Below are 24,693 nucleotides of genomic sequence, written 5' to 3'. Positions count from 1 at the left end.
ATGAGAACAGGCAAAAGAAAATATTTCTTTACCCAAGGTATTGTTAGTCTGTGGAACTCCTTGCCACAGGATGTGGTGATGGCATCTGGCCTAGATGCCTTTAAAATAGGATTAGACAGATTCCTGGAGGAAAAGTCCATCCCAGGTTACAAGCCATGATAGGGATATATAATCTCCAGGCTTCAAAGGAAAGTACCTCAAAATGTCAGATGCAGGGGAGGAGGATCAGGAGACAGGTATCTACTTGTCTTGTGTGCTTCCAGGGGCACCTGATGGGGCCACTTGGGATACAGGAAGCTGGACTAGATGAGTCCTTGGCGTGATCCAGCAGGGCTCTTCTCAGGTTCTACAACACTTGGAATATGCTTCTGTGAATGACTGGTCAGGTTTTGAACAAGCAATTAAACTCTCTTAGCATCACAAAACGCCTGCTTCTGGTGCAGATGCAAAATTCAGGAGCTAATACAGATTTGTAGGTATCTATATTTTTGTCCTCCTTTGGAGTGGGGTGACAATGACCACACACGTCATATTTGCCACTGTACATGTTGCAGTATGTACATGTATGTGTGTCAACAACATCATCATAAGGGACTTGCCCAGTTGCATGTGTCTTTCTTATCAAATTACCACATGAATGAAGCCATGAAAATCACTGCCCAGTGGTGATTTTCAATCAGCTATCTGCAAGCAACTTTCTAACCTCAAACTACCTCCTCTTTTTTTTAGTGAGAGTGTGACTTTTACAAGTGTTACATTTCCAAGTACAGTGGACCCTTGACTTACAGACGGCTTGACTTACAGACTTTTTGAGTTACAGACTTCTCTGGCCGCAAAATTTAGGTTTGACTTGCAGACTGAGATTTGACTTACAGACCAGAAAAAAACCAAAATGGAACAAAAACGGCTTGTTACGGGATTAATTGGTCTTCAATGCACTGTAGGTCAATGGAGACTTGACCTACAGACTTTTTGACTTGAGAACCGCCTTCCAATACGGATTAAGTTCTCAAGTCAAGACCCCACTGTAGTGTGATGAGTAGTTACAAATGTACTTTTTGGTAGAATGAGCACTATTTTCTGGTTTCTTTCACCCTTGACTGTTAACAGACATTTTAGGGGCATTCTGACAGGAATATTTCAAGTTTTTAAGAAAAGGGAAGCATTGACCCCAAAAAAGGGTACTATTTTCAATTTTTATATTTTCAAAAATGTTGTTACAGGCTATCAAGTCAATTCTGACTTCATGATGAGGCTAGAAATTAGTGATCGCTAAAAGGTCTTAAGGTCTTATTAACAGCCCTACTCAGCTCTTGTAAACAAAAAAAAATGTGCTTTCCTTTTTTTTTCATTTCATGACTGTGCTTCCTCTTTTCCTGTTCCCTCCAATGTTTCCTAGTAGTCCTCTTTTTCCACTGAATCTTGTCTGCTCATCATATGCCCAAAGTAAGATAGTTTGTTTAATCATTTTTACTTCTAGAGAGAGTTCAGGATAGATTTAATGCAGCACCCACCTCCTTGTTTTTCTGGTGGTACATGTTATTGGTAGAGGTTTCCTTCAATACCTCATTTTGAATGAACTGATTGTTTCCTGTCAGATTTGTTCATTTTCACAATCCTACACGATGGTACGGATGTCCTTGGCCTTGATATCCAGTAACAAATCCTTACCCTTAAGAATCTCTGCTAGTTCTTTTATAGTTGACTTTCTAAATCTCAAGCTTCTTCTGATGTCTTGGCAACATTTTGACTGATGACTGATTCTAGGTACAGTACAGAAAATCAAAATTAGCCACTTTTGAATTGCTGTATTTTCAAGGTGCACTATTAGAACTGACTACTAAAATAATTTCCGGCATTTTTCTTGCATGGTGATAACCACAGTAAGGTGTGCATGAATAAAAGAAAAGGCAATTGATTAGATTTGTGGCAGGAACAATCTTGCTGCCATAAAATAGTGAGGAACATAAGTTCCTTTTAAATACAGGATCCCTAGGTCTTTAAGTGCAATCCCACCACAGTGAAAGTGCCCCTCACTAGTTTGAATGTTTATGTGAAGTGTGTTTAAGGATCAATAAAGAGCCCTGCAACTGGAATTGTAAACAATTTACCTTTTCATTGAAAAGCACCAGAATAGGACAGATGTACTGTATGTAGTGGCTGTGGTAAAAGGGGAACACTTAACTTCCCGTTATTATTTTTTAGGCTTCCATTATTCCAACGAAGTATATATTTGATTATTTAATTTTTTTTTAATTTTTATCTTCTCCTAGGCAGATCCTTTCAGGGCAGTATTATGTATGTATTTATTAAATTTAAAATAACATTACATAAATAAGAATACTTAATAACAGTGGAACAATAAACAGAAAACTGCAAGCCCCCACAGACAAAGCAGGACAGGTAAGGAAGGTTTTACTTGGCAGAAGGAGCCAGCTTGTGCCGCTGGGCTCTCTGCACACGTTAAGGGTAATAAGTTTGTGCCTTTCCCTTTCCCAGCTGACTGGGAACTGTAGCGACTGTATATATGAGGCAAATGTCGCCGACCACCGCGCGCGCCAACTCCGCTCACCTTAACGGGGTGGGGTGGGGGGAACGGCGGGCTGAGTCAAGGGGAGGGGTGTGAAGGGGTAGCTGCCGCCCTCACATCATCCCGCTCTCCAGACCAGAGAAACCTTTCTGACCCCCCCCCCCAACTCTGGTCATAAAGAAATACTGTAAAAGGTTACCGAGTCAAACGCAGACTCACCCCCCAACTCATCCCCCCTTCCTTCCCCCACTTTCTTTTTCTGCAACAGCGGTCGCCCCGCTCGCTCGCTCGCTCACCCCAACTCGCACCCAAGGCGCCGGGAAGAGCCCGTCAATAAAAGGGGCGCGCGCGGGGGGGGGCACCCCGCCTCCTCCGCGCGCGCCGCTCAGGGGGGGTCCACCGTGGCCGGCATGTGCGCCGCTCGGCCTCCCTCCACCTCCCTCGCCGGCACCTGGCTGTCCAATCGGAGGGGGAGCGGGGCGGGGCGAAGGTCCCGGGGGAAGTGCCGGGGTGGGGCGCCCAGCGGCGCGGGGTTCGGGGCGCAAGGCGGGAGTGCCGGCGCTGCCAAGCGGCGGCGGTGGAGGAGGAGGAGGCGGCAGCGTCGGCGGCGAAGGGAGCAGGAGGTGCTTTGAGAGTTTGGCCCGCGGCCCTTGGGAAGGTGGCTGGGCGTGCGCGCTCTTCCTTCCGCGGCGGGCGGCGGGTGGACTGGGACAGCTGCTTTTAAAAGCACGCTTACCAGGATGTAAGTCTCCGTGGCAATCGCTTGCTTCTTATCCGGGGTGACTTGGTCAGGATCGGGGTGTAAACTAGACCCGCGATGGGTTCTGGGCAGTTTTACTTCGGTTGCTGGTTTGCTTTATTTAGAGAGCGGCGTGCCCTTCAGCAGTGAATTGGGAAAATTGTGTTGAAACGGGACGTCCCGGATCCTTCATGTTGGATGTAGTTCTTGGCATGCCAGTTTCTTCTGGAGCCACTCCATTGTGATCGATCACCAGACACCCCGAAATCTAGACGCTGCCCCCAAATCGGCATCAGCTGACCTACTCAGCAAGCCCCGAGTGCTCTGAACCCATTTCCTCACAAATATCTGCTCGTGTGTGTGTTTAGTCGTTTAGTCGTGTCCGACTCTTCGTGACCCCATGGACCAGAGCACGCCAGGCCCTCCTGTCTTCTACTGCCTCCCGGAGTTGTGTCAGGTTCATGTTGGTTGCTTCGCAGACACTGTCCAGCCATCTCATCCTCGGTCGTCCCCTTCTCCTCTTGCCATCACACTTTCCCAACATCAGGGTCTTTTCCAGGGAGTCTTTTCTTCTCATTAGATGGCCAAAGTACTGGAGCATCAGCTTCAGGATCTGTCCTTCCAGTGAGCACTCAGGGTTGATTTCCTTTAGAACTGATAGGTTTGTTCTCCTTGCAGTCCAGGGGATTCTCAAGAGCCTCCTCCAGCACCACAATTCAAAGGCATCAATTCTTCGGCGGTCTGCTTTCTTTATGGTCCAGCTCTCACTTCCATACATCACGACAGGAAAAACCATAGCTTTGACTATTCGGACTTTTGTTGGCAAGGTGATGTCTCTGCTTTTCAAGATGCTGTCCAGATTTGTCATCGCTTTCCTCCCAAGAAGAAGGCGCCTTTTAATTTCAGGGCTGCTGTCTCCATCTGCAGTGATCATGGAGCCCAGGAAGATAAAATTTGACACTGCCTCCATATCTTCCCCTTCTATTTCCCAGGAGGTGATGGGACCAGTGGCCATGATCTTAGTTTTTTTGATGTTGAGTTTCAGACCGTTTTTTGCACTCTCCTCTTTCACTCTCATTACAAGGTTCTTTAATTCCTCCTCACTTTCTGCCATCAGAGTGGTATCATCTGCATATCGGAGGTTGTTGATATTTCTTCCGGCAATCTTAATTCCGGCTTGGGTTTCTTCCAGTCCAGCCTTCCGCATGATGTATTCTGCATATAAGTTAAATAAGCTGGGGGACAATATACAGCCTTGCCGTACTCCTTTCCCAATTTTGAACCACTCAGTTGTTCCATGACCAGTTCTAACTGTTGCTTCCTGTCCCACATATAGGTTTCTCAGGAGACAGATAAAGTGGTCAGGCACTCCCATTTCTTTAAGAACTTGCCATAGTTTGCTGTGGTCCACACAGTCAAAGGCTTTCGCATAGTCAATGAAGCAGAAGTAGATATTTTTCTGGAACTCTCTGGCTTTCTCCATAATCCAGCGCAAGTTAGCAATTTGGTCTCGAGTTCCTCTGCCTCTTCGGAATCCAGCTTGTACTTCTGGGAGTTCTCGGTCCACATACTGCTGAAGCCTACCTTGTAGGATTTTGAGCATAACCTTGCTAGCGTGCGAAATGAGTGCAATTGTACGGTAGTTGGAGCATTCTTTGGCACTGCCTTTCTTTGGGATTGGGATGTAGACTGATCTTTTCCAATCCTCTGGCCACTGTTGAGTTTTCCAAACTTGCTGGCATATTGAATGTAGCACCTTAACAGCATCATCTTTCAAGATTTTAAATAGTTCAACTGGAATGCCATCACCTCCACTGGCCTTGTTGTTAGCCAGGCTTTCTAAGGCCCACTTGACTTCGCTCTCCAGGATGTCTGGCTCAAGGTCAGCAACTACATTGTCTGGGTTGTCCGGGATATCCACATCTTTCTGATATAATTCCTCTGTGTATTCTTGCCACCTCTTCTTGACGTCTTCTGCTTCTGTTAGGTCCCTCCCATTTTTGTCTTTTACTGCCTTGTCGTGGCGAAGGGGCTTGAGTAACTCAGAGAAACTATGGGCTATGCCGTGTAGGGACACCCAAGACGGACAGGACATAGTGGAGAGTTCCGACTAAACGCAATCCACCTGGAGTAGGAAATGGCAAGCCACTCCAGTATCTTTGCCAAGAACGCCCCATGATCAGAAACAAAAAGCCGAAATATCTGCTCACCTAGCTTGATTTCTGTTTCGGGATAAGTTTGGCCCAAGCTGATTCATAGTAGGATGGAGGGGGGGATGGAGGGTAGGGTACAATTTCCGAAGGGAATCCCCTCCTTTTAAAAGTCCCATGACACAAAAGTAGTCTTATAGCAACTGGTAAGCTCATAACAAAGTTGAACTGACCCCTTGCTACTCTGGGTGGAGGAAAATCTGATTTGAGCGCTTGCATATCCTGTTGCCTTTGCGTCCCGCGCAGCTAGCAAGGAGCAAGTCCCTAAAGAAAGGCATCTTCCACGCGTCACAGAAAACTGCAAGCCCCCACAGACAAACTACATGCATGTAGTTCTGGTGGTTGGTCTGGGAAACGAATTACTTTACATTTCCAAGGAACTTAACAGAAATTGCATTTGCTAAAAGAAACAAACAAAAAAGTCCCCCCGCCCCCGCCTCAAACCTGATATTTGGACGAGACTGGGGAACAGGGATGCTTTGATTGACTTGCTTCTTGCTTCTGCCTATAGGGGGCTCTGTTCCTGAGACACTAACGAGAGCAGTTTTATAGCTTATTAAAGCTGCAGTCCTATGTAGATTTATACCCACTTAAACCCTTTGATTTGTGTGGGGTTTGGATATGGAAAACACTGCTGTATCTTCAAGCACACCCATGCACTTCTATGGATTGAACCCAGTGGGATTCATGTCTGAGTACATAAACATCAGCCTGGGTGCTAATATTGTGCAGATATTCTAAGGAGTTGGTCAATGTTAATGATTTAGTATTTATTTATTATTTACTAAGTTTGGAAGAGTTCCTTTTTTGGGACTACAGCTCACATATCCCTCAGCTTTAAAGTTCAGAAAGTCGTTTCCCAAACGTGTTCAGAAAAGCAGCTGTATGTTTTAGCATATAAAATAAAAATACAGTCAGTAAAGTCTTGTGGCACCTTTGAGACAAACAAATGTTAGTGTTGACTTTTGTGGATTACAGTCCATGAAAGCACATCGCCATAATACGTCTATGTTATGTCATGCACCATCAAAGCGGAACTGACTTATAGTTACTCTGATTGGGCTTTCAAGGAAAGTGAGACATTTAAGGAGCGGTTTTATCAGTTCCACTCCAATGAGCTTCCATGGCTTGAGTGGGGATTTGAACCCAGGCCTCCTAGTCTGTCACTCTATCCACTACACCATGCTGGATATTTCACAGAAAATCTAGCTTGTGTTAAAGGTGCCACAATACTTTGTGTATTTGTTTTAGTTTGGTGGCCTAAAAATAGCTTTTCCAAGCTCTGATTTATGAGTAATATTTACATTCTGTTTTTCTACTGATAAGCTCAAAGTAGGTATGCCGTCCCCGCACTTCTGCTCACAACAACCCTGTGAGGCAGATCAGGGTGGGAGATTACAGCTGGCCCAAGATCACCCAGGGAATTTCAGAGCTAAGTGGGGATTTGAACTTTGGTCTACAAGAGCCCTCTTCAGACATTACACTTGAAACCATGTAGGAGGCTAAAAGGGTGGTGTGGAAGAGGACTTCCATCCTCTGCATACCTGGGAGTCACTGAGAACCTCACATGAGGAATGTAAGCATGTTCAGCTTAATCTGCTTAAAAGTCCTTACATTACTGGGGGCTCCATCATATCAGGGTTCCCATTCACATAGAGCCAAACCCACTTGCAATAACCTCCATTTTAGACCATGTTGTTTGTGCAAAAATCTCTGTGACCTTCAAGTTGAGGAGGGGTTGGCATATGTATACATCGAACCCTGTGTGGATTCTGGGTGTAATGTCTGAACAGGGCTTAACTCCGATGTCTGTACCCTGCTGGTTCTCTGTTTGTTCTCCAGATGACTCTTCAAGCACAGGTTTTTCTTTGGATTAAAACTGGTGACATGTTTTACTCTTCCACTACAGTAAATTTCAAAGAGGGAGCTGTGCTAGTCTGTTTCAAGCATGTATCACATAAAGTGGCACCTTTAAATTTGTTTATTGTAAAAGTGTCACAATAATTTACACATTTCACTCTCCCACTCAGTGTATACAGGCTGAAGTCTAGTAGTAATTTGCAACTTGAGCAGGCCTGTTAGATCAATGGGACTCATGGACAAGTTAACTCATCAAATCCCCACTGATTTAATGGGCCTGCTCTAGTTTTGATTTACTGTGTACCGGATTTCAGCCATTGATTGGGCTTTGATCCACTTGCAGAATGGTGGGCAAGTATTCTCTTTGTAAGCATGGAGTAAGCACTATTCTTACTATGTCTTGGGACTCTTGCCTTCTCTGTCTAGCCATCCAGAGTGGAATTGTAACTATAGAGTTCTGGTCTATATAATAACAATGACTAAGGAGAGAAAGTGGTGGTCCATATTTCAAGAGCAAAATACAGTAGTCATTGGATGTCTTCGTTTTTCAAGGTGTACTTTATCTGGTCAGGTAGGATATTTTGTATGAATCCTTGCCATAGGTCCCATTAAACTTCATGAAACTTAGTTCTGAATAAGCATTCATAAGAATGAGATGGACCACTCTTGAAGGAAAGTTCCTCATTCCACCTCCACTTCCTCCAAGTTTCTCATGAGCCTTGGAAGTGTTTTGCCTTTGAAAAACTAGTTCCTAATTCAAGTGTGTAATTTGTGTAAATGGGAAGCTGCAAAAAAAGGAGGAGGGGAACATTGGAGAAAGCACCTGGCACATGATGAGGATCAGCATAAGTGAACAATAAAGATGTACTTCTGCTTTGCTCAGTAGGCCTTACTTCCAAGAAGGAGGCATAGGACTGTTCCCTTCTGGTTCCTCCAAAGTAATATATCCATACATTGAGGACAGATTCCCTTTAGAACTTGTGTATGAGGAAATTTTTCTAGGATTACATTCTTTTCAGCAGAGCTTGAAATACTTTAACGTTACCTGTAACTAGTTACTTTTTGTGCCAGAATTATATTTCAAAAGTATTGCAGTGAGAGACATTATTGGTGAAATAAATACTTCATAATTGCTTTCAAAAATTATTTTTACCAGTATTTTCAGATATTCTTGGAGACATTTTGACATTTTTCACATTTAATGTCCTTCTCGTACAAATCCTAAGGGGTACCCCCAAAAATAACAGAAAGAGATGATCAACACAAGTAACATAACGTGTTACAGTGGGGTCTCTACTTAAGAACGTCCCTACTTAAGAACAATCCAACTTAAGAACAGCTCCATTTGCTAAATTTTGCTTCTACTTGAGAACAGAAATCCAAGATAAGAACAGGAAAAAAAAAAACTTTTCCTGCTCTTTTTTTAACCTTAGGTCATCTTAGGTTAAAAAAAAAATTCTCCCCCTAGTGGTAAAGTACGTATTAACCAGCTTTGCATTAGTTCATATGGGAACTAATGCTTCAATGTACGAACACACCTCTACATAACAAAAAAACATCCAGAACGGATTAATTGGTTTTCAGTCCATTCCTATGGGAAATGCAGATTCAACATAAGAACTTTTCAACTTGAGAACCACCTTCCTAAACGGATTAAGTTCTTAAGTAGAGGTTCCACTGTACTCTTTCAAATGTGCCACAAGTAACAGCAAAATGTTACTCTTCCATCCTTCTAGTAACAGGGATTAATTACTTTTAAGAAGTAACTTTCCATGTTTTATTTTTGAGTGCCTTCATTTTAGGGAGACAAAAAGGACTGAGTGTTTCCCCACTGTTTGTCCAGCTCTTAGCACAATGGAATGGATTTCTCAGCTTTATGATGGAAACTAATTAAAGTGATATGATTAAAGACAATCTTTTTACTATTGAGAAAAAGACACCAGTTGCCAAAATTTTATGCATACTTATTAGTCTTGCTTGTTTTGCAAATGCAATTAAAAAATAAATCCCTGGAATAAGCAGATAGATGAAGATGCAAAAAATGTGTGTGTGTCTGAACATAAAGGAGGAAACTTGGATGAAGAGGGAAACAGCCTGGAACCACTGGGTTCAGTTGCATTATGGCATTAGAACTTCCATAAACTTCAGAAGTTTTAGATTTCTGTATTCTGCGACTGACTATTAAAAATATTTTTTTCAAAAACATATCCTAAAAGACAACAGATCCAGACTTCATAAGGGAAGTGAATAGAATGGGGGAAGGGAGGTGGATTGGCCTGAAACCTGTGCGCCAGATCCAATCTCTAATTAGAACCTTTTGTCTAAAGTCTTTTCTAAAGCATTCCTTGTCTGTTTAATATTTAACATATGGGGGGGGGGGAGAACAGAGTTTTGTGGGTATGCCAGTTTTATTACAATCAGATATTGTTTAGTTAAGATGCAGAGGGGGAAAAGGAAGGGGGAAAAGAAGTCCAATTTTCTTCTAATGTAAAACTTTAAAGATGATGAAGAAAAAAGCGAGTGGGGGAGGGGGGCTGTAAGGCAAAAACGAGTTCAGAGCCTTGCACTACTAAAGTTGACCGATCCTCCCCATCCTTTCCAAAAGAGCAATACAGTGGTTGCTTTGCATTGTATGGGAAAATAAAAGGAAGAGAGTTCAAACAGCAATTGATCTTTATCTCATGGGGGAAGGAGGGAGCGAGGGGGGGAGAAGAAGGGTGTATTGCAAAGAAAGAGCTAATTCGTTTGGGTAGGGAAAGGGTTAAAAGCAGGGAGTGGAGCTGGCAGAACAGTGAGGAGGGAATGTTGCCTGTCCCTTTAAGGTTCCTGCAGCACTGAGAGAATTGCAGGGATAATACGATTGGGGCGGCAGGATCACTTACTTCTGACGTTCCAAAGCCTGGGGGAGTTGGCTAGAGATTGTTTCCCTTTGATAAGGTCCTGGCAACTTAGTAGCAACTGAAGAGGCCATAATAATAATAATCTAAGTCGGAAAAGCTTCAGCGTAAAAAAAAAAGGAGGGGGGGAGAGAAATCTGCAAAGGAGGGCAATTAATTAGCCTTCTAGCCCTTCATGCCAGGATGTAATGTGGGCGTCTCGGCTGCTGTTGCGAGAGTAAGCGCGGTGACTTTTTATTTTAAGGTTTGTCTCTGTGTGTGTGGTGTTTTTTTTTTTAAGGGGGAAGGTGGTTGCAGAAAAGGCCCTTATCTCCCTTACAGGACCGTTCTCTTGGTTGTTCACTTTGATGTGCACAGTTAAATCCACAGCTCAGTGTTTGTTGGAATAGCCCGGAGGACATTTGGTGCATGGAATGACTGCTTGAAACAGGACCTGAGTTGAAAGAAGGGGGGTGGGTGGGGGGTCAGGAGAAGTTGGGGGAGGGATCAGGTCTTTTGATTTTTTCCCCCCGTTTTGGGTTGAAGAAGAAGGAGAAGAGGGTAGTGAAGGAAAGGAGAGGATCACACGGAACACACACACTCTCTCTCTCTGTTCCGTGATACATTTCGTGCAACGTCCTGGTCTACCCCCCCTTTTTCCTTCCACCCACCCACCCACCCACTTTTTTTAAAAAAAATCCTCTCATGCTCTTGCGAAGCTGGAGAGAAGGTGGGGGAACGAGAATCTAGAAGGGGTGGTGGAATCGGTGTAAGATTGCGGATTACTTTTTTCAACCCCTCTTTTCCATAGGAAAGAGCTAAGAGAGGTGGAGGGGGGCTGGTGGTGGTTTTTTTTTTTTTAAGGAAGTACTGAGCGCCCGTGGACGGAGGGGGCGGGAAAAATCCCCCCCCGCCAAAACTACTGGGGAAGATCAATGGTAAGTTGTAAAAAGAATGTGTGTTATTGCCGTGCTGCTGGGGCTCCTGCCTGCCTGCCTGCCTGCTTGCCTTCTCCCCCCCCCTTTTCTCCCAGAACGCTTTGATGTCCTCTTGGCTGGAGCTTTGAAGTTGTTAAGGAAAGCTATTTCTGTGTTATGAGCGAGCAGCGCTTGGTAAGAAGATAGAGCTGGCGTGCGGGCGGGGGGGGTAAGATTTGTATGCATAATCATGATAACAAGTAAAGTGTGTTTGTGGAGAGGAGGTCGCTGGTGAGAGAGAGGGACAGAGCCCCCACCCGAGCGATATATCTCAGGAAAGTGGTAATGAGTCCCCCCCCATCCTTTTCGAAAACCTGCTTCGAAAGGCAGAGAGAGATCCAAGATTATAATTTTTTTTGTAGGTAGGTAGGAAGCGAGGATGCGATGGGACTCCTGCCTCTTCTCATATACCCCTCCCGCATGTATCAACACCCTCGCTGAACTTCAAGAGGCCGCTGCATGCTTACGTAGGGAGTCAGTTGTTACATACGACTTGAAGAAAGCAACTGGTTTTAAAGACTTCTCTGCCCCCCCCCTCCCGTTCCTTTTCTCCCTTCATGAGATCTCTCGGCAAACCCCCCCATCCCTTCAGTCAGTCGCCATTTCTAGAGATCTTTTTTTTTTAATTTTTTTAACTCCCTCTTGAGGTTTCTGCTTTGAAGGCAGGGTGCCTCATAAAAGGTAGTTTTTTGTGTTGTTTTTTTTTAAAGGAGAAATGGTTTTCGTTTTCTAATTGCCTCCCTACTCCCTCCTTCTGTCTGTGAGGGGAGTGTTTGCTTTCTGTAAGACTAAGGAGAGCTTGAGGATGGAACGGGCAGACTTAGAATGCCAGCTCCACTTCAGGTACATTACAAGAGAAAAGCCACACTTGCTCTCTCCCCCTCTTCATACATTTTTTTTTTTTTGTTTCGAACTGGCTTTTGAAATCTCCGTAGCGGAATTTGATGGGCGATCCTGGAATCTACATATTGAACTTTTACATCTTTGTTTATCTGTGTTCCGGATTGTGGTGTTTGAGATGTTAAGTGAAGATATTGGAAGGCAATATTGTTTGTCAGTTTGATCTCCTCGCATACTGTATTTGGAAATCCAGCTTGCTTTGGTTTGGATGCTGATTTTGTTGGAAGTGAATGGAGAAGCTCATTTTCATCTATGTAACCTAATCAAGGATGTTTGGAACTAACATGCAACTCTCAAAGATCTAGTTAGTACACTTTTAAATGATGGAACCAAGCTATTTATGGGGATGGGGGTGGTGGTGGGGGAACAGCATGGCAATACCAAGGGGAGGCAAAAACTACAATCTTTTGCTCCCAGTGGGTGGGTTTTATTAAACTTACAGATGTTTTAAATGTGTGAGTAGTATAACTATTGCATGGATTTTTTTTCCTGAGTCCATGGTATTTATCTGAAGGTGGCTGGGTGAACAATTGATCAGAAGTGAATCAGATATAATTTTAAAATAGCATCTGGCCAATATTGTCTCTGTCTTCCCATTTTCTTTGAAAAAAAAATCTCAGTGTGTAGTTTCAGGGGAGCATCAAGCATTGGTTGTGCTTCGAAGGGTTTCTGGTGATCATAATCTAAAAGTTGAAGGAGTTGAAGAGTTGGTTGGGGGAGAGAAATGGAAACCAGATGCTGAGGAAAGCACGTTTTGTTCTCTGCCTTGAGTTATCTACCAAAGAGGGAGGGAATCAAAACTTGAAAGTTTTTTTTTAAGTCTCCAAAATGGGTTTAACAATGTAGGAATCCAAGATTATTCCTGGGACTTTTCAGATCTTATCATCAGTTAGGAGAGAAAAGTTCATGATGGTTTTCTTTTTGCATATCTTGATTTTATAGGCAATAATTAAGAGTTCTCTCTCTCTCTTTTGCTGTTTCCAACCTTCCCCCCCTTGCTCCCTCCACACCAAAGTTAAAAGTGTGCACAGAGTTCAGTCTTTCTCTTTGAAAAGCATATCTGATACTTTTGATTAGCGCTGCAGATAGCTGCGGTTGCCACTTTATTTTAATGTGAAGAGTTGAAAAGCCTGTTTACTTTTTGTCTTTGATGTTGGGTGGATCTGGTTTTGATTAGATCAATACTTCCCCCCTCCTTTTTTTTCCCTTCAAGAGAGAAGACTCAGAGGATCCCCTGCTGACTTGAGAAAGAAGAGAGAGGCACACACAGATTACAGAGGAACTTTAAAAGGAGGGGGGAAAAATAAGCCCAACCAGAAGGCACTCCAGAAAGAACCATGAGCAGTGCAGCATTGCTGACTCACCTTCCAGACCCCAGTAGTAGCTTCAGAGAAGATGCCCCACGCCCCCCTGTACCAGGGGAAGAAGGAGAGACACCATGCCACCTGGCTGCCCATTTGTTTGTTGTGAAAAACCAAAGCTTCAAGGCCATGTCAGTTTCTTCTACACCACGGAGGAATGAGGATGGTCTTGGGGAACCAGAAGGCAGTGCATCTCCAGACTCCCCTCTCGCACGATGGACCAAATCTTTGCATTCCTTGCTGGGAGATCAAGATGGTGCCTATCTCTTCAGGACCTTCCTGGAAAGAGAGAAATGTGTGGATACTTTAGACTTCTGGTTTGCCTGCAATGGCTTCAGACAGATGGACCTTAAGGATACCAAAACTTTGAGAGTCGCCAAAGCTATCTACAAAAGGTACATTGAGAACAACAGCATTGTCTCCAAACAACTCAAGCCCGCCACAAAGACCTACATAAGGGATAGTATCAAGAAACAGCACATCGATTCTATAATGTTTGATCAGGCACAGACTGAGATTCAGACAGTGATGGAGGAAAATGCTTACCAGATGTTTTTAACTTCTGATATATACCTCGAATATGTAAGGAGTGGAGGAGAAAATCCTGCTTACATTAACAGCAATGGACTGGGCACCTTAAAAGTAGACTGTGGCTATCTCCCTACCTTGAATGAAGAAGAGGAATGGAGTTGTGCTGATTTTAAAAACAAACTTCTGCCATCTGTACTTGGGTTGTCCAGCAAAACTTTGAGGGCTACAGCAAGTGTCCGGGCTACAGAAACTGTGGAGAATGGGTTCAGGTGAGAGAACTAGTTTTCAATTACTTTCCAAGTCGGTTGTTCCATTGAAAGTCATGAAAAATGGGTGTATGTGTGCTTGCCAATGGTAGGTGCAATACTTGTTCTGAAGTAGATTTTGGCAAAGATACTTCTTCACAAACTTTAAAAACACTGGTGTTTATTTCTGGCTTGGAGGGAGGGCAGTGTTTCACCCTAATAAAGAAAGCAGTCCATTGTGGTTCTTAAGACCCACCAGTTCCTAAAGCTCTCTCAGACATCAAAAAAGAACTTCAAAGTGATTCTTGTTCTGAGAGACATGCGTTAATTGTTACCACTTTAAACCACATTAAGAGGAACTGGGAAGAGCACCATCTAGGCATGTGAATGAGTAATGAAATACTAGTTTGCCAGCTTCATCTTCAGCTAGTGTTGAAATATGTGGATTACATGTAGAAATTGAGAAGCAATTATGTGGAGATGGAACAAGAAAATTCATACTGTTATTATCATCATAAATGTGGCAACCTGTGGGACCAAACCTAGGGACTTAAAAGAAGACAATATACATAAATTGCTTACAGTCTACATTATTATACACTTTCTTAAGGGATACTATGTATTAGCTTGGTACCATGTCTTTGAGATGGGGGAAATGAGCATTCCTGATGAGGTGGTTTTCTTTGCAGGATATTTGTAGAGACTGTATCTTACCTGGCAGGTGGGAGTATATGTGTGTCAAGCTCATAGGAAGTTACCTCCTACCGCGTCAGACCATTGGCCTTCCTTTGAGTCCAGTATTTGACAGGCAGCAGCTCTCCAGGGTTCTAGGCAGAGCTCTTTTGCAGTCCTACCTGGAGATTTCAAGAATGGGACCTGGCTTGGTATTTTTGCTTGCAAAGCAGATGTTATGATGCTGAGCTGCCCTATTTGCCTGTGGCTGGGAATTCAAACTCAGTTAGAATATGGCTCTGTTTCTTGTCCAGCATTATGGTTGGTAACCCCAGGAAAGTGATGTGTGTCTTTTCTTGGGTTGCATAGAGCTGCTGAAAGTAGGCACAAATAGTTCCTTATATAATGGCAACATCATCATATCTTCTCTTTCTTAATCATGACGAGTGGCATAATCTGAATGGCATAATCTCCCTTCACCTTATTCTCTCTCCCTCCCCCCTCCTTTCCTCTTCATAAATGGGAATTGGTTCAAAAAGGATCTGTAGAGCAGAAGGACCTGCTCTCTCGCTCCCTCTCTGTTGTATGTGTATACTGTACTGTATTCTGTCTTGCTTTGGGAGTTCCTTTCTCAGTCTGGTAAGTAGATGACATCTGGTTTACAGGAATTTTTGTGAGTGTTTCTGTGATTCATGAACATCAAAGAGCTCCAGGCATCTCTTCTGTTTTCAGCTTATTTCAGCTATGGCCTGCCTCTAAGAGGAGGGTTCTTGAATTGCATCTGTTGTGTTTCCTGCTTGCCCTTTAGAAAAACAGCAGTGTTTATGGTCTTTTCCAGGGATGAGGTTGGAGAGACAGCTGGTACTAATTCAGTTTTCACTCACACCAGATATGAAGGGTTCCAGATATGTAAAGTGTGTTTTCCTGTTGTTGGCTGTGTTAAGTGTCAGCAGTAGATTACCTGTTTGTTTCATTTCTGTGGCAGAAGATGGCTTGGTAAAACCTCCCATTATTACTCCACCACCTTTCTCTACTAAAGGGAGGTTTTCTATGCTTGAAAACCCTAATACAGTACTTTTCTTGTCAAAGCTTGAGCTGTAACCTACAGCCGATGTACAGGTCTGACATACATATTTCCTGTTAACAACAGCTTGAAGTGGATTGACCCATACACACACTCATACCCCTCTCTGTAATGTTGTAGAAGGCATTGGCATTTTTAAGCAGCCTAAAAGCATGGGCTTTGATATTCTTTGGTGTTTCTAAAGTAGGAAATACTTTGGCTTAGAAAACATCATGTGAACCTGTAGCAACACATATAGTGTACTCTTTTGGTCGAGAATATATTCATGACTGCTTCATGCTGAAAATATTGACAATTTCTTGAGAAGCAAAAAAGGCTGTATGCTCAAGATGTCTAGTTCTCCCCTCACCAGATTGTTAGTGTATGTGACTGAATTGGAGGCAGGGCTTGATCTGGGCAGGGTTCCAGTGCCAGTGTTGTTATCATTTGACTAACTGTGTGGTCTGGGAGAAGCCAGCAGCTTCTCAGACTCAGCTTCTTTAGGGACAGTACCCTGCAAGGTGGTTATTGTAGCATGGCAATAGCATTGTCGGCTGTTGAGCACTTTTCCATTAAGAAGTGTTGTAAACACAGTAATAGTTGTAGCAATAGTTAAACAAAACTCTAGGCCAGAAATGTGCAGTCTGGCCCAAGAGAACTAGCTAAGAATCCAAGCCAGAGATCACCAAACTTTGCTACTTCTTTGATCTCAAAGATATGGAAGAGGTGGTGAAATATACCCAATCTAGCTGCCACTGGTACTAGAAGGTGACATGTGGATTATACCTTTCCCTTTTGATAGGTACTGAATGTGGCTTGGTCCATGTAGATGACAAAACTTTTCCCTCCTCTCCCATTGGGATGCTTTGTCCAACATTGTCATGTTTACAGAGGACTGTGTAGACTAATATGATTAAGGGTGTTATGCATACTCTTCTGCCTCTGTATCTTTTCATCCAGTGTCTATGTATTAATTACTTTCCCTGTATGAGCATTTGTTGGACTGTGGCTCTTGAAGTAGAATTGAGAAGTTTGTTTACATTGGGTTCCGAATAATTTCTGCACAAGGTCATGTGCACAAAAGTGCCCTCTTATGACATGGGTGTTATATCACATCATCCAATAAGGTGGACTCCTTCCAACCCATTAGCATCTTCTGTAATATCAGGGAAGCCAAATGTCCTTACCACTAAAATAAGTTATCCACCAGACAGATGGTTCTTTAACTGACTCAGAGGATTTTGCTGATTGAAGTTTACTTTGTGTGAAGTAACTGGCACACTTCAATTTCAGTTCTCAAAGTAGATTTCTGATATGATTAATAAGAGAAGAGTGACTACGCATACACCCTCTTTGTGGTGTTTCACTCTTTCTTGAAAGCACTGCCAGGCCAGCTACAAACTTGTTTTACATTAGAACTATAAATATTGCCATTATAAAATGTTCATCAGTGTTCCCAACAGAAAGCCTGCACCAGGTAACCAGACTCCTGGTTTGAATTAAGTTCCTTTAACTACTAAGGGTGGTGGTGGGTTCCAGTTAGAGCATTCCACAGATTCCTTAATGTACCTTGAACTATATTGAGTGTAAGATGTTGCACCTGAAAACCCATGTATCAGCCACAGGAGTGGGGTGTTGCTTTTCTCACATCTCTCCAAATACAATGAAGTAACATTGGCTTGGCTGCTTTGCATTCCCACCAGCACCGTTGTTCTTTTTGGAAACCAAGGTTTAAGGCTTTTATTGATGTTGAAGAGATGTATAGCTGACAGTGGAGAAAGAAGTGAGGAAAAGATTTTGTAAAAAATGCCTTTTCTTCAAGGCCCATAAGGAAAAGTCTGAAAATATGAGTCCCTTGTGCTTCTTCTGTGTGATATAGAACCATTCCCTAGCATCATACATGCAGCACCCTAATAAGGTATAAGACAGGAGGTGTTAGAGGAACATCAGAGAGTCTCCTTGAGGCTGAAGAGCAAATGCTGCCAACAACTGAAAATATTTCCCATTTCTGAATCTCAAAGTGGCTGTGCTTGTCTTTTGAAAGTACGTACATGCATGTCGAAACGTACATTGGAGACCACTGCTTCACTTAGGAATTGAAGCTACTTGAATGCAACAAGATAGCATATGGCTACAATTAAGCTTGTAATGTGGTCAAGATCTCTCTTTGGTGTCTCGCTCTTTCTCTTTTTAAAGTTACTATGAAAACATCCTTAATTGGTTTACTTAATGTATGCCAGAATTCTCTGTGTTTAGGAGGGCAAACTTGAATTAAAATAAAAATATAAATCTATTATTTAATTCTATTATTGTTAGCCAATATTTGTCTGCACACACTTGGTCCAAGTTTGGGGGGAGGGAGTTATTTTGCTAACTAAATGTCTCAGCAATTTCATGTGTTTGGAGTTTTTGTGGTCTGGTTTGAGGCAGCTATAAATTCATTGAGCTTTGGAACAGTACTTTTGAAGTTCAGTCCAGCTTGAGGCGATTAGCTCCCTGAAGTGGTTGTACTTATAGCTGAGGGTGGGTGACTTGTGGCCTTATAGAGATTCCTGGACTGCAACTCCCATCATCCCTCAGTAGTGACGTCGGACTGGTGGGAGTTGCAGTCCATCAACATCTGGAGGGTTACAGATTGCCCACCCTTGACCTAAAACTACTGAAGAGATTCTTTTTAATGCTCCCAAAGGGCTGAAACACAAACATAACTAAGGGGCTGTGGGGCTGTGTTGGCAAAGTTCAGGCTGTAGTTTTAGAGGCGCTTTAGAAGGAAGGATGGTAGGATCCAGCTGAAGGAGCTAGGTTGGTTCCATACAGATGGTGAGCATCTTGAAACCAGATACTTTACAACAATAAGCCCTCATGGGCCTGGGTTTTGTTAAAGCAGGACATAAAACAGTTTCAGGGAGAGTAATAAAAAGCAAAGATTTCAGCCTTCCAGTCCTCCCCCTTTCCTTAACGGCCAAAAAAATAAAAAAATAAAAAATAAAATAAACCTCACAAAACCTAACAGTGGTCTAAAGAAAGTCATTGGAACTTGACAAACAGAGGCTTTATCAGGAAGATTGCTTCCTTGTTATTTTTTTTTCCTGAGACAAAACATGGACCTCCCCCTTTTCTTGGTAGAGTAACTTTCTATCAGAAATAGGTCGGGCTGATCTATCTTGAAGATATGACTTTCTTTTTTGTTCTTCCCCCACTCTTTGCTATCACCAATTCTTTCATTCTCCCTTTCTTCCTCTCTCTCTCTTCCCCTCCCCATCAGCTTTGAATGTCTTGATCTTCCCCCTGAAGATCTTTGTGTGCTTTAGAAAAGAATGAGATCCCAGCTGTGCTTAAATACCTGACTCGGCTGCAGCGGGAGGGCCTCCTGCAAAGGTCAGCTTGAGACAGAGGCCTAGAACTTCAGTCATGCTGTTTGCCAGCATAACTTGAAGAAGGCGGCTTGCCTGCCTGCCTGCCTGTCCTTCCTTCCGTCGGTCCGTTCCCTCGGTCCGTCTGTCTCTCTCCCTCCCTCCCTCGCTCCCCTCCCTGCAACTTCTTTCTTTGCTTAAGCCTTTGCTCATGTTTTCCCCCTTGCCAGTGAAATGGAGGAATGCGACACAGCAGGGGAGTAAAGGGAGGGTGGAAGGACTCCTTGTTTGTGAGAGAACTGAGTAAAGACTACTGAAGAGGTCGAAAGTGGGTAACCAGGGCAAGCGGAAACAAAGGGACTAGAATACTAGTGGTCGGGGGAAGTGCTGCTTTCCATTAAGACTGCCAGGGCTGCTCACTTAGATCAAGCTTTGCTTCTCTCCCTCTCTCTCTGCGAGTGGTGGTGGTGGGGAGAAAGGGAGGCGTGTATGTGTGTGTAAAGAAAAGTTTCTCTCCTCATGTTCTGGTGCTGAAGAAAGGCTTCCCCCCCCCCCGCCGCCTCCACCCTCACCCTGCCTCCCAAGTTGCTTGCAAGTGAGGGTAATTTTAAGCAAGTGACTCTCTTTAAAATGGAGCAGCAGCCTGTAGGAACCCCGGGTTGAACAAGGTTGCCAAAGTGAATTTCTTAAGGAATGAGGCATGTGGTCTGGCCGCTGTGATGTCTCTTCTGTGGAATGTTATGGAAGTGGTGCACTCTTGAAATAAGGGGTGTCCACATATATATTTTCGGTGGAGCAGCCATCTGGAATTGGGGGGTGATTGCTTAAATAAGAAACATCTGGCAAACGTAGTCTGAGATTCTAGGCAAATGGGGTTTGTGTACTTAAAGATGGTGCTGTCCATAAGCAAAGCCTTTTGAAATCTTCAGTTACACACAGGTATCACAGTCCTCTTTTATTTTTATTTTTTTGGCTGGGGGTGGGATGGTGGTGCAGCTGAACTACTGTTGTGCCTCCTTAAAGACCGTCAGATTTTATTCAGGGCAGGCCTTAGTGAACAGCAACACACTTCTTGAGACACCTCCGATGAAATGGACTACAGTTCACAACAATTTATCCCCAAATAAAACTTTTTAATGTTTAGTAGAGCTACCAGATATTGTTTTATTTTGTTTGAGCTGAACTAAGCCTTAAAGTCTTTTGTGTTTTAAGGGGTAGGTACAAAGCACAAAACAGATATGATATGCTTATAATTGTTGTTTCCCCATAATATTCCCCTGTGTTATGTAGGGCTAGCATATTACCGGAATCATGACTCATATAGGGCATATGAGACTTGAAATGTTCTTACATTGGCCCTCTGTAAGCGAGGCATAGTTAGCACAGATGCCCTTTAGCAGAACAGCTTAGTGGAAATACAAAATCAAAATTTGTCGCTCCCCTTCCCCCACCCATTTTCTGCACTTACCCCTGTGATTTGGTGGAAGAGGAGTGATCTCCATTTTTCTGGGCTTTTGCTCTTTACAAGTGTAATGCCCTGAGGATACAAGGCCCTACATCTTAATGCAACATCCTATGAGATGTGATGCTTCTCAGCTGCTTCTGAGATGTGAGAGTAGACCCTCTGGGAATATCTGACACTTCTGTCAGTTTGACAAGCTTAGACCCTCTTAAAGAATTTAGATCCTGAAATATTGTGGGCACTTAATATTATACTTCTCCTCAGTGCTTCATTGTCACCCAGAGTTTTGAAACTTGTGGCCTGGCAAATGTTGTGGGGCTCCCATTCTTATCTGCGCCTCTCAGCCTAGTCCGTAATGAGGCATGATGGGAGAAGTAGTTCAGCAACATCTGGAGGGCCAAAGGTTCTCCACACACTGGTCTCTCATCTTTATAACAGCCCTGTAAAGTTAGGCCAGTGTAATTAGTCATGTACTACAGAAGTGGGAACTCTGTGTGTATGTATGAGAGAGCAAAATAATCCTAGGGACAGTTATTAAGGTTCATGGCTGAGTTTCATTTCTAGGGCATTCACCTCGTGTCCTTAACTGTACATTCACCCAAAGTCTTATCCCTTTCAGTTCTCTGCGAACAAGGAATAAAAAAAGTGCCCAAATGAGGATTTAAATAGCAGGAACATAGGTTGAGTGTCTGAAGGGAAATCCTAACCTTGTTGAAAGAGTAAAAAGTAGAATAAAAATGGAAAAAGCCATTATCCCCTCGCACCACCCCTGGACTTCCTTAAGGTAAAACTTATCAAAGATGCTAAGACCTTACCTTAGTGCATGTATGGGTAGCCCTCCAGTTGTAATTGAAATGTAACTATCCAGCCATGTCAGTTGATGGGACTGGCAGTCTGGAGGGCCACAGATTCCTCATTCCTTACTTTAAAGAAGAGGTGAACTCTGAGATTGCTAATGTCCATTCTGTGAAGCTCCCTAGAATAATGGTATTTATAATTCCAAACCAAGCTTCACTACAATATAGTCATTTGTTAAACAACTGATGTGGAATTAATGGTTGTTGTGGGTTTTTCGGGCTTCTTGGCCGTGTTCTGAAAGTGGTTCTTCCTAGGTGGTTCTTTCAGAACACGGCCAAGAAGCCCGAAAAACCCACAACAACCATTAGATCCCGGCCGTGAAAGCCTTCGCGAATACATTGATGTGGAATTCTCTGATATAACAAATGGTCTTAGTAGTCCCCACAATAATATCAAGGCTATATGCCCACTGCACTGTGAATTACTGACCTCAGTAGGATATTTTACCTTTGATTAGGCCATGTAGGCCAACACTCATTTAGCAGAGTGAGTTGCAACAATAATGGGCCTGTTTGAATCAATGGAACTTGTGGCGGAGTAAACTCACCAAATCCCTACTGATTCAGTTGGCTTACTCTAGTGCAACATACTATGCTAAGCAATGGGCTTTCAGACAAATAGTAATGTGCTGTGGGGGGGAAAGAAGAGATGTTATTAGCTTTGCGCAGGTGCTTTCTCTAACACCACTGAAATCTTGGTTTTTTTTTTCAATGTATCACTTTTTATTTATTAATTTTATCCTGTACTTTTCCTCCAAAAATGACACTCAGAGTAGTTAATTTTAAAAAAAGGACAATAAACAAAATACAATTGAAACATAGGCACACATGCATTCAGACACTGTGGAAATGGATCAGTGAAAAGATAGCTGCACTCAACTGATCAAGATCACCTTTAATCACCATTAAATTTCAAAGGTTTGTTTGATTTTATTTTTTAAAAGCCTGCTGGTGGAAGGACAGCAGAGAGGGCACCAGCCAGGTTTACTTGGTGGTTTCAGAAGTCAGCCATGTAGAGGGCATGCTTCTGGAGAGATTAGGACTGTGGACCCAGGTTAAACTGAATCAGTGTTCATTGTCTTACCTACAGCTGGTCTCTCATGTCTTAACTAGCCTCACAAGGTTGTTATGATACAGTGAGGGAAACACACATGTGCGCACACACCCTTCTCTCTATCCTGAACTCTTTGAAGGAAATGCAGATTTAAAAAGCACAGAGTCTGAATTTGATAGTTTAAAAGAAGTTGAACTTTCTTCCTTTTAAATGTGACACCTTTAAGTTTTGAGTGTAGAGCAGGAGTGAAGAACTTCCTCCAGATACAACTGGACTGCAACACCTTTTATCATTTAGCATTGCCTGTTCTAACTAATGTTGATGGACCTTGTCCTACCATATTGGGAGGGTCATATGTTCCCCCCCCCCCAATTCCTGTTACAAAATCACTTGTAAAATTCTATAGCAGTGGACATAAAGCAACTGATAGAAACCTATGGTGCTCATCCATTCTAGAGTCACTCATACTTCCATTAATGTTCCATTAAACTTGATGGCACAGGGACTTGGTGGCGCTGTGGGCTAAACTGCAGAAGCCTCTGTGCTGCAGGGTCAGAAGACCAAGCAGTCGTAAGATCGAATCCACGCGACGGAGTGAGCGCCCGTCGCTTGTCCCAGCTCCCGCCAACCTAGCGGTTCGAAAGCATGCAAATGCAAGTAGATAAATAGGGACCACCTCGGTGGGAAGGTAACAGCATTCTGTGTCCAAGTCGCACTGGCCATGTGACCAGGGAAGATTGTCTTCGGACAAACGCTGGCTCTATGGCTTGGAAACGGGGATGAGCACCGCCCCCTAGAGTCGAACACGATTGGACAAAAATTGTCAAGGGGAACCTTTACCTTTACCTAAACTTGATGGCACTTATTTCCTGGTGTTGGTGATATTAGTTCTGTGTTTTCTCTTTGTGTGTATTTGGCTAACTACTTCATCAGTCTTTGCCCCCTTTTTATGTCTGTCTCCCATATCTGAACAATAATCATTCTTCTCCTTTTTTGGTTGATCACTAGGTCATTCAAGAGAAATGATCCTGTTAATCCTTACCACGTGAACTCCGGCTATGTCTTTGCTCCTGCCACGAGTGCAAATGATAGCGAAATATCTAGTGATGCCCTGACTGATGACTCCATGTCAATGACAGACAGTAGCGTGTAAGTATATTAGTTAGTTGAACAAGAGGTCTTCCTTATGCCTTGCAAGGATTGGACAGTTCAGTCATTTCTGCTTTGAGGCCTGTTCAAATTCTGCTCTCAGGTCATACTTTTGGTGCCTTCTAGCCATCATGCAATGATGCGTGAACCAGGAATAATGGGCTGGAATACAGCAAGGTTTGTCACTGACCTGTAATTTCTCTTCCCACCCACCCCCCTTCATTGCCAAAACTTTACAGGAATTCTCTTCCAGCCCCTCAGGTGAACAGTCTTGTTCTCCCAGTTGGACTAGCAAGCCAACTGCTAATCCAGGGAAGTTATCCATAACCTTGTCCCAATATCCTCAGCCTTTGTTTCTGAGGCTAGGTGTACTATTATTATCTAATTAGCAACCATAAAAAGAAATTGCTTCCTCCAGGAAGTACTTTTCCTGAGTTACAGCTTAACTCCCAAGTGTTATTAACCTGAAGAGCCAGTGGCTTTCTTATGTCAAGCCTAGCCCAGTTCATTCTGTAAAGGAGGTGGGGGCCCTGGGCATTTTGATGGCCAGTGTTTTCTTAGAGAGTCTCTGGAGGAAGAACAAGAGCAATGGTCTCACAAAAAATCCTAGTCTTCTGCAACTAAAGACAATGAAGAATTAAAAAAAATTACCTGCCTTGGCCCAAACCTCTGGATAACCTCTGGCAATTTTGACATTTATTGCCAATTCTTATGTCTCCCTGCTCCTTCCCAATGTCCAGTTGTATTTTTCTTCCTGGAAAAAGGGTTGGAGCTTATTGCTTAAGTATCCCAGTCTGCTCTGAGAATGAATTATCTTTCACTTTTTAGAATGGAACATATGTTTGTTTTTTAAA

At 43.2% G+C, this 24,693-nt stretch overlaps 1 protein-coding gene and 1 long non-coding RNA gene across 10 annotated transcripts in view; one reads left to right on the top strand and one right to left on the bottom strand.

Annotated features, from left to right (window-relative positions):
* Positions 1–2,733, bottom strand: part of LOC110085881 (uncharacterized) — an 82,203-nt gene extending 79,470 nt beyond the window's left edge. The window contains exon 1 of one of the 2 annotated variants that reach the window (XR_013541092.1): positions 1,672–2,733. This is a non-coding gene — a long non-coding RNA (uncharacterized LOC110085881). The remainder of the gene's footprint in view (positions 1–1,671) is intronic. The other variant, XR_013541091.1, reaches the window with a different exon arrangement.
* Positions 2,734–3,017: 284 nt separating this feature from the next.
* Positions 3,018–24,693, top strand: part of AXIN2 (axin 2) — a 51,741-nt gene continuing 30,065 nt past the window's right edge. For 2 of the 8 annotated variants that reach the window (XM_020806428.3, XM_078384355.1), the window contains exons 1-3: positions 10,489–11,153; positions 13,306–14,253; positions 23,699–23,839. In XM_020806428.3, the coding sequence (XP_020662087.2) occupies positions 13,430–14,253; positions 23,699–23,839 (965 nt within the window). In that variant the 5' untranslated portion in view covers positions 10,489–11,153; positions 13,306–13,429. The other 6 variants (XM_020806434.3, XM_078384354.1, XM_020806429.3 and 3 more) reach the window with 6 other exon arrangements.

Source organism: Pogona vitticeps, chromosome 2, assembly GCF_051106095.1.
Source record: "Pogona vitticeps strain Pit_001003342236 chromosome 2, PviZW2.1, whole genome shotgun sequence".
NCBI lineage: Eukaryota > Metazoa > Chordata > Lepidosauria > Squamata > Agamidae > Pogona > Pogona vitticeps.
Note: the sequence above shows the minus strand (reverse complement) of the source record. Positions and strands in the feature narration are given on the sequence as shown.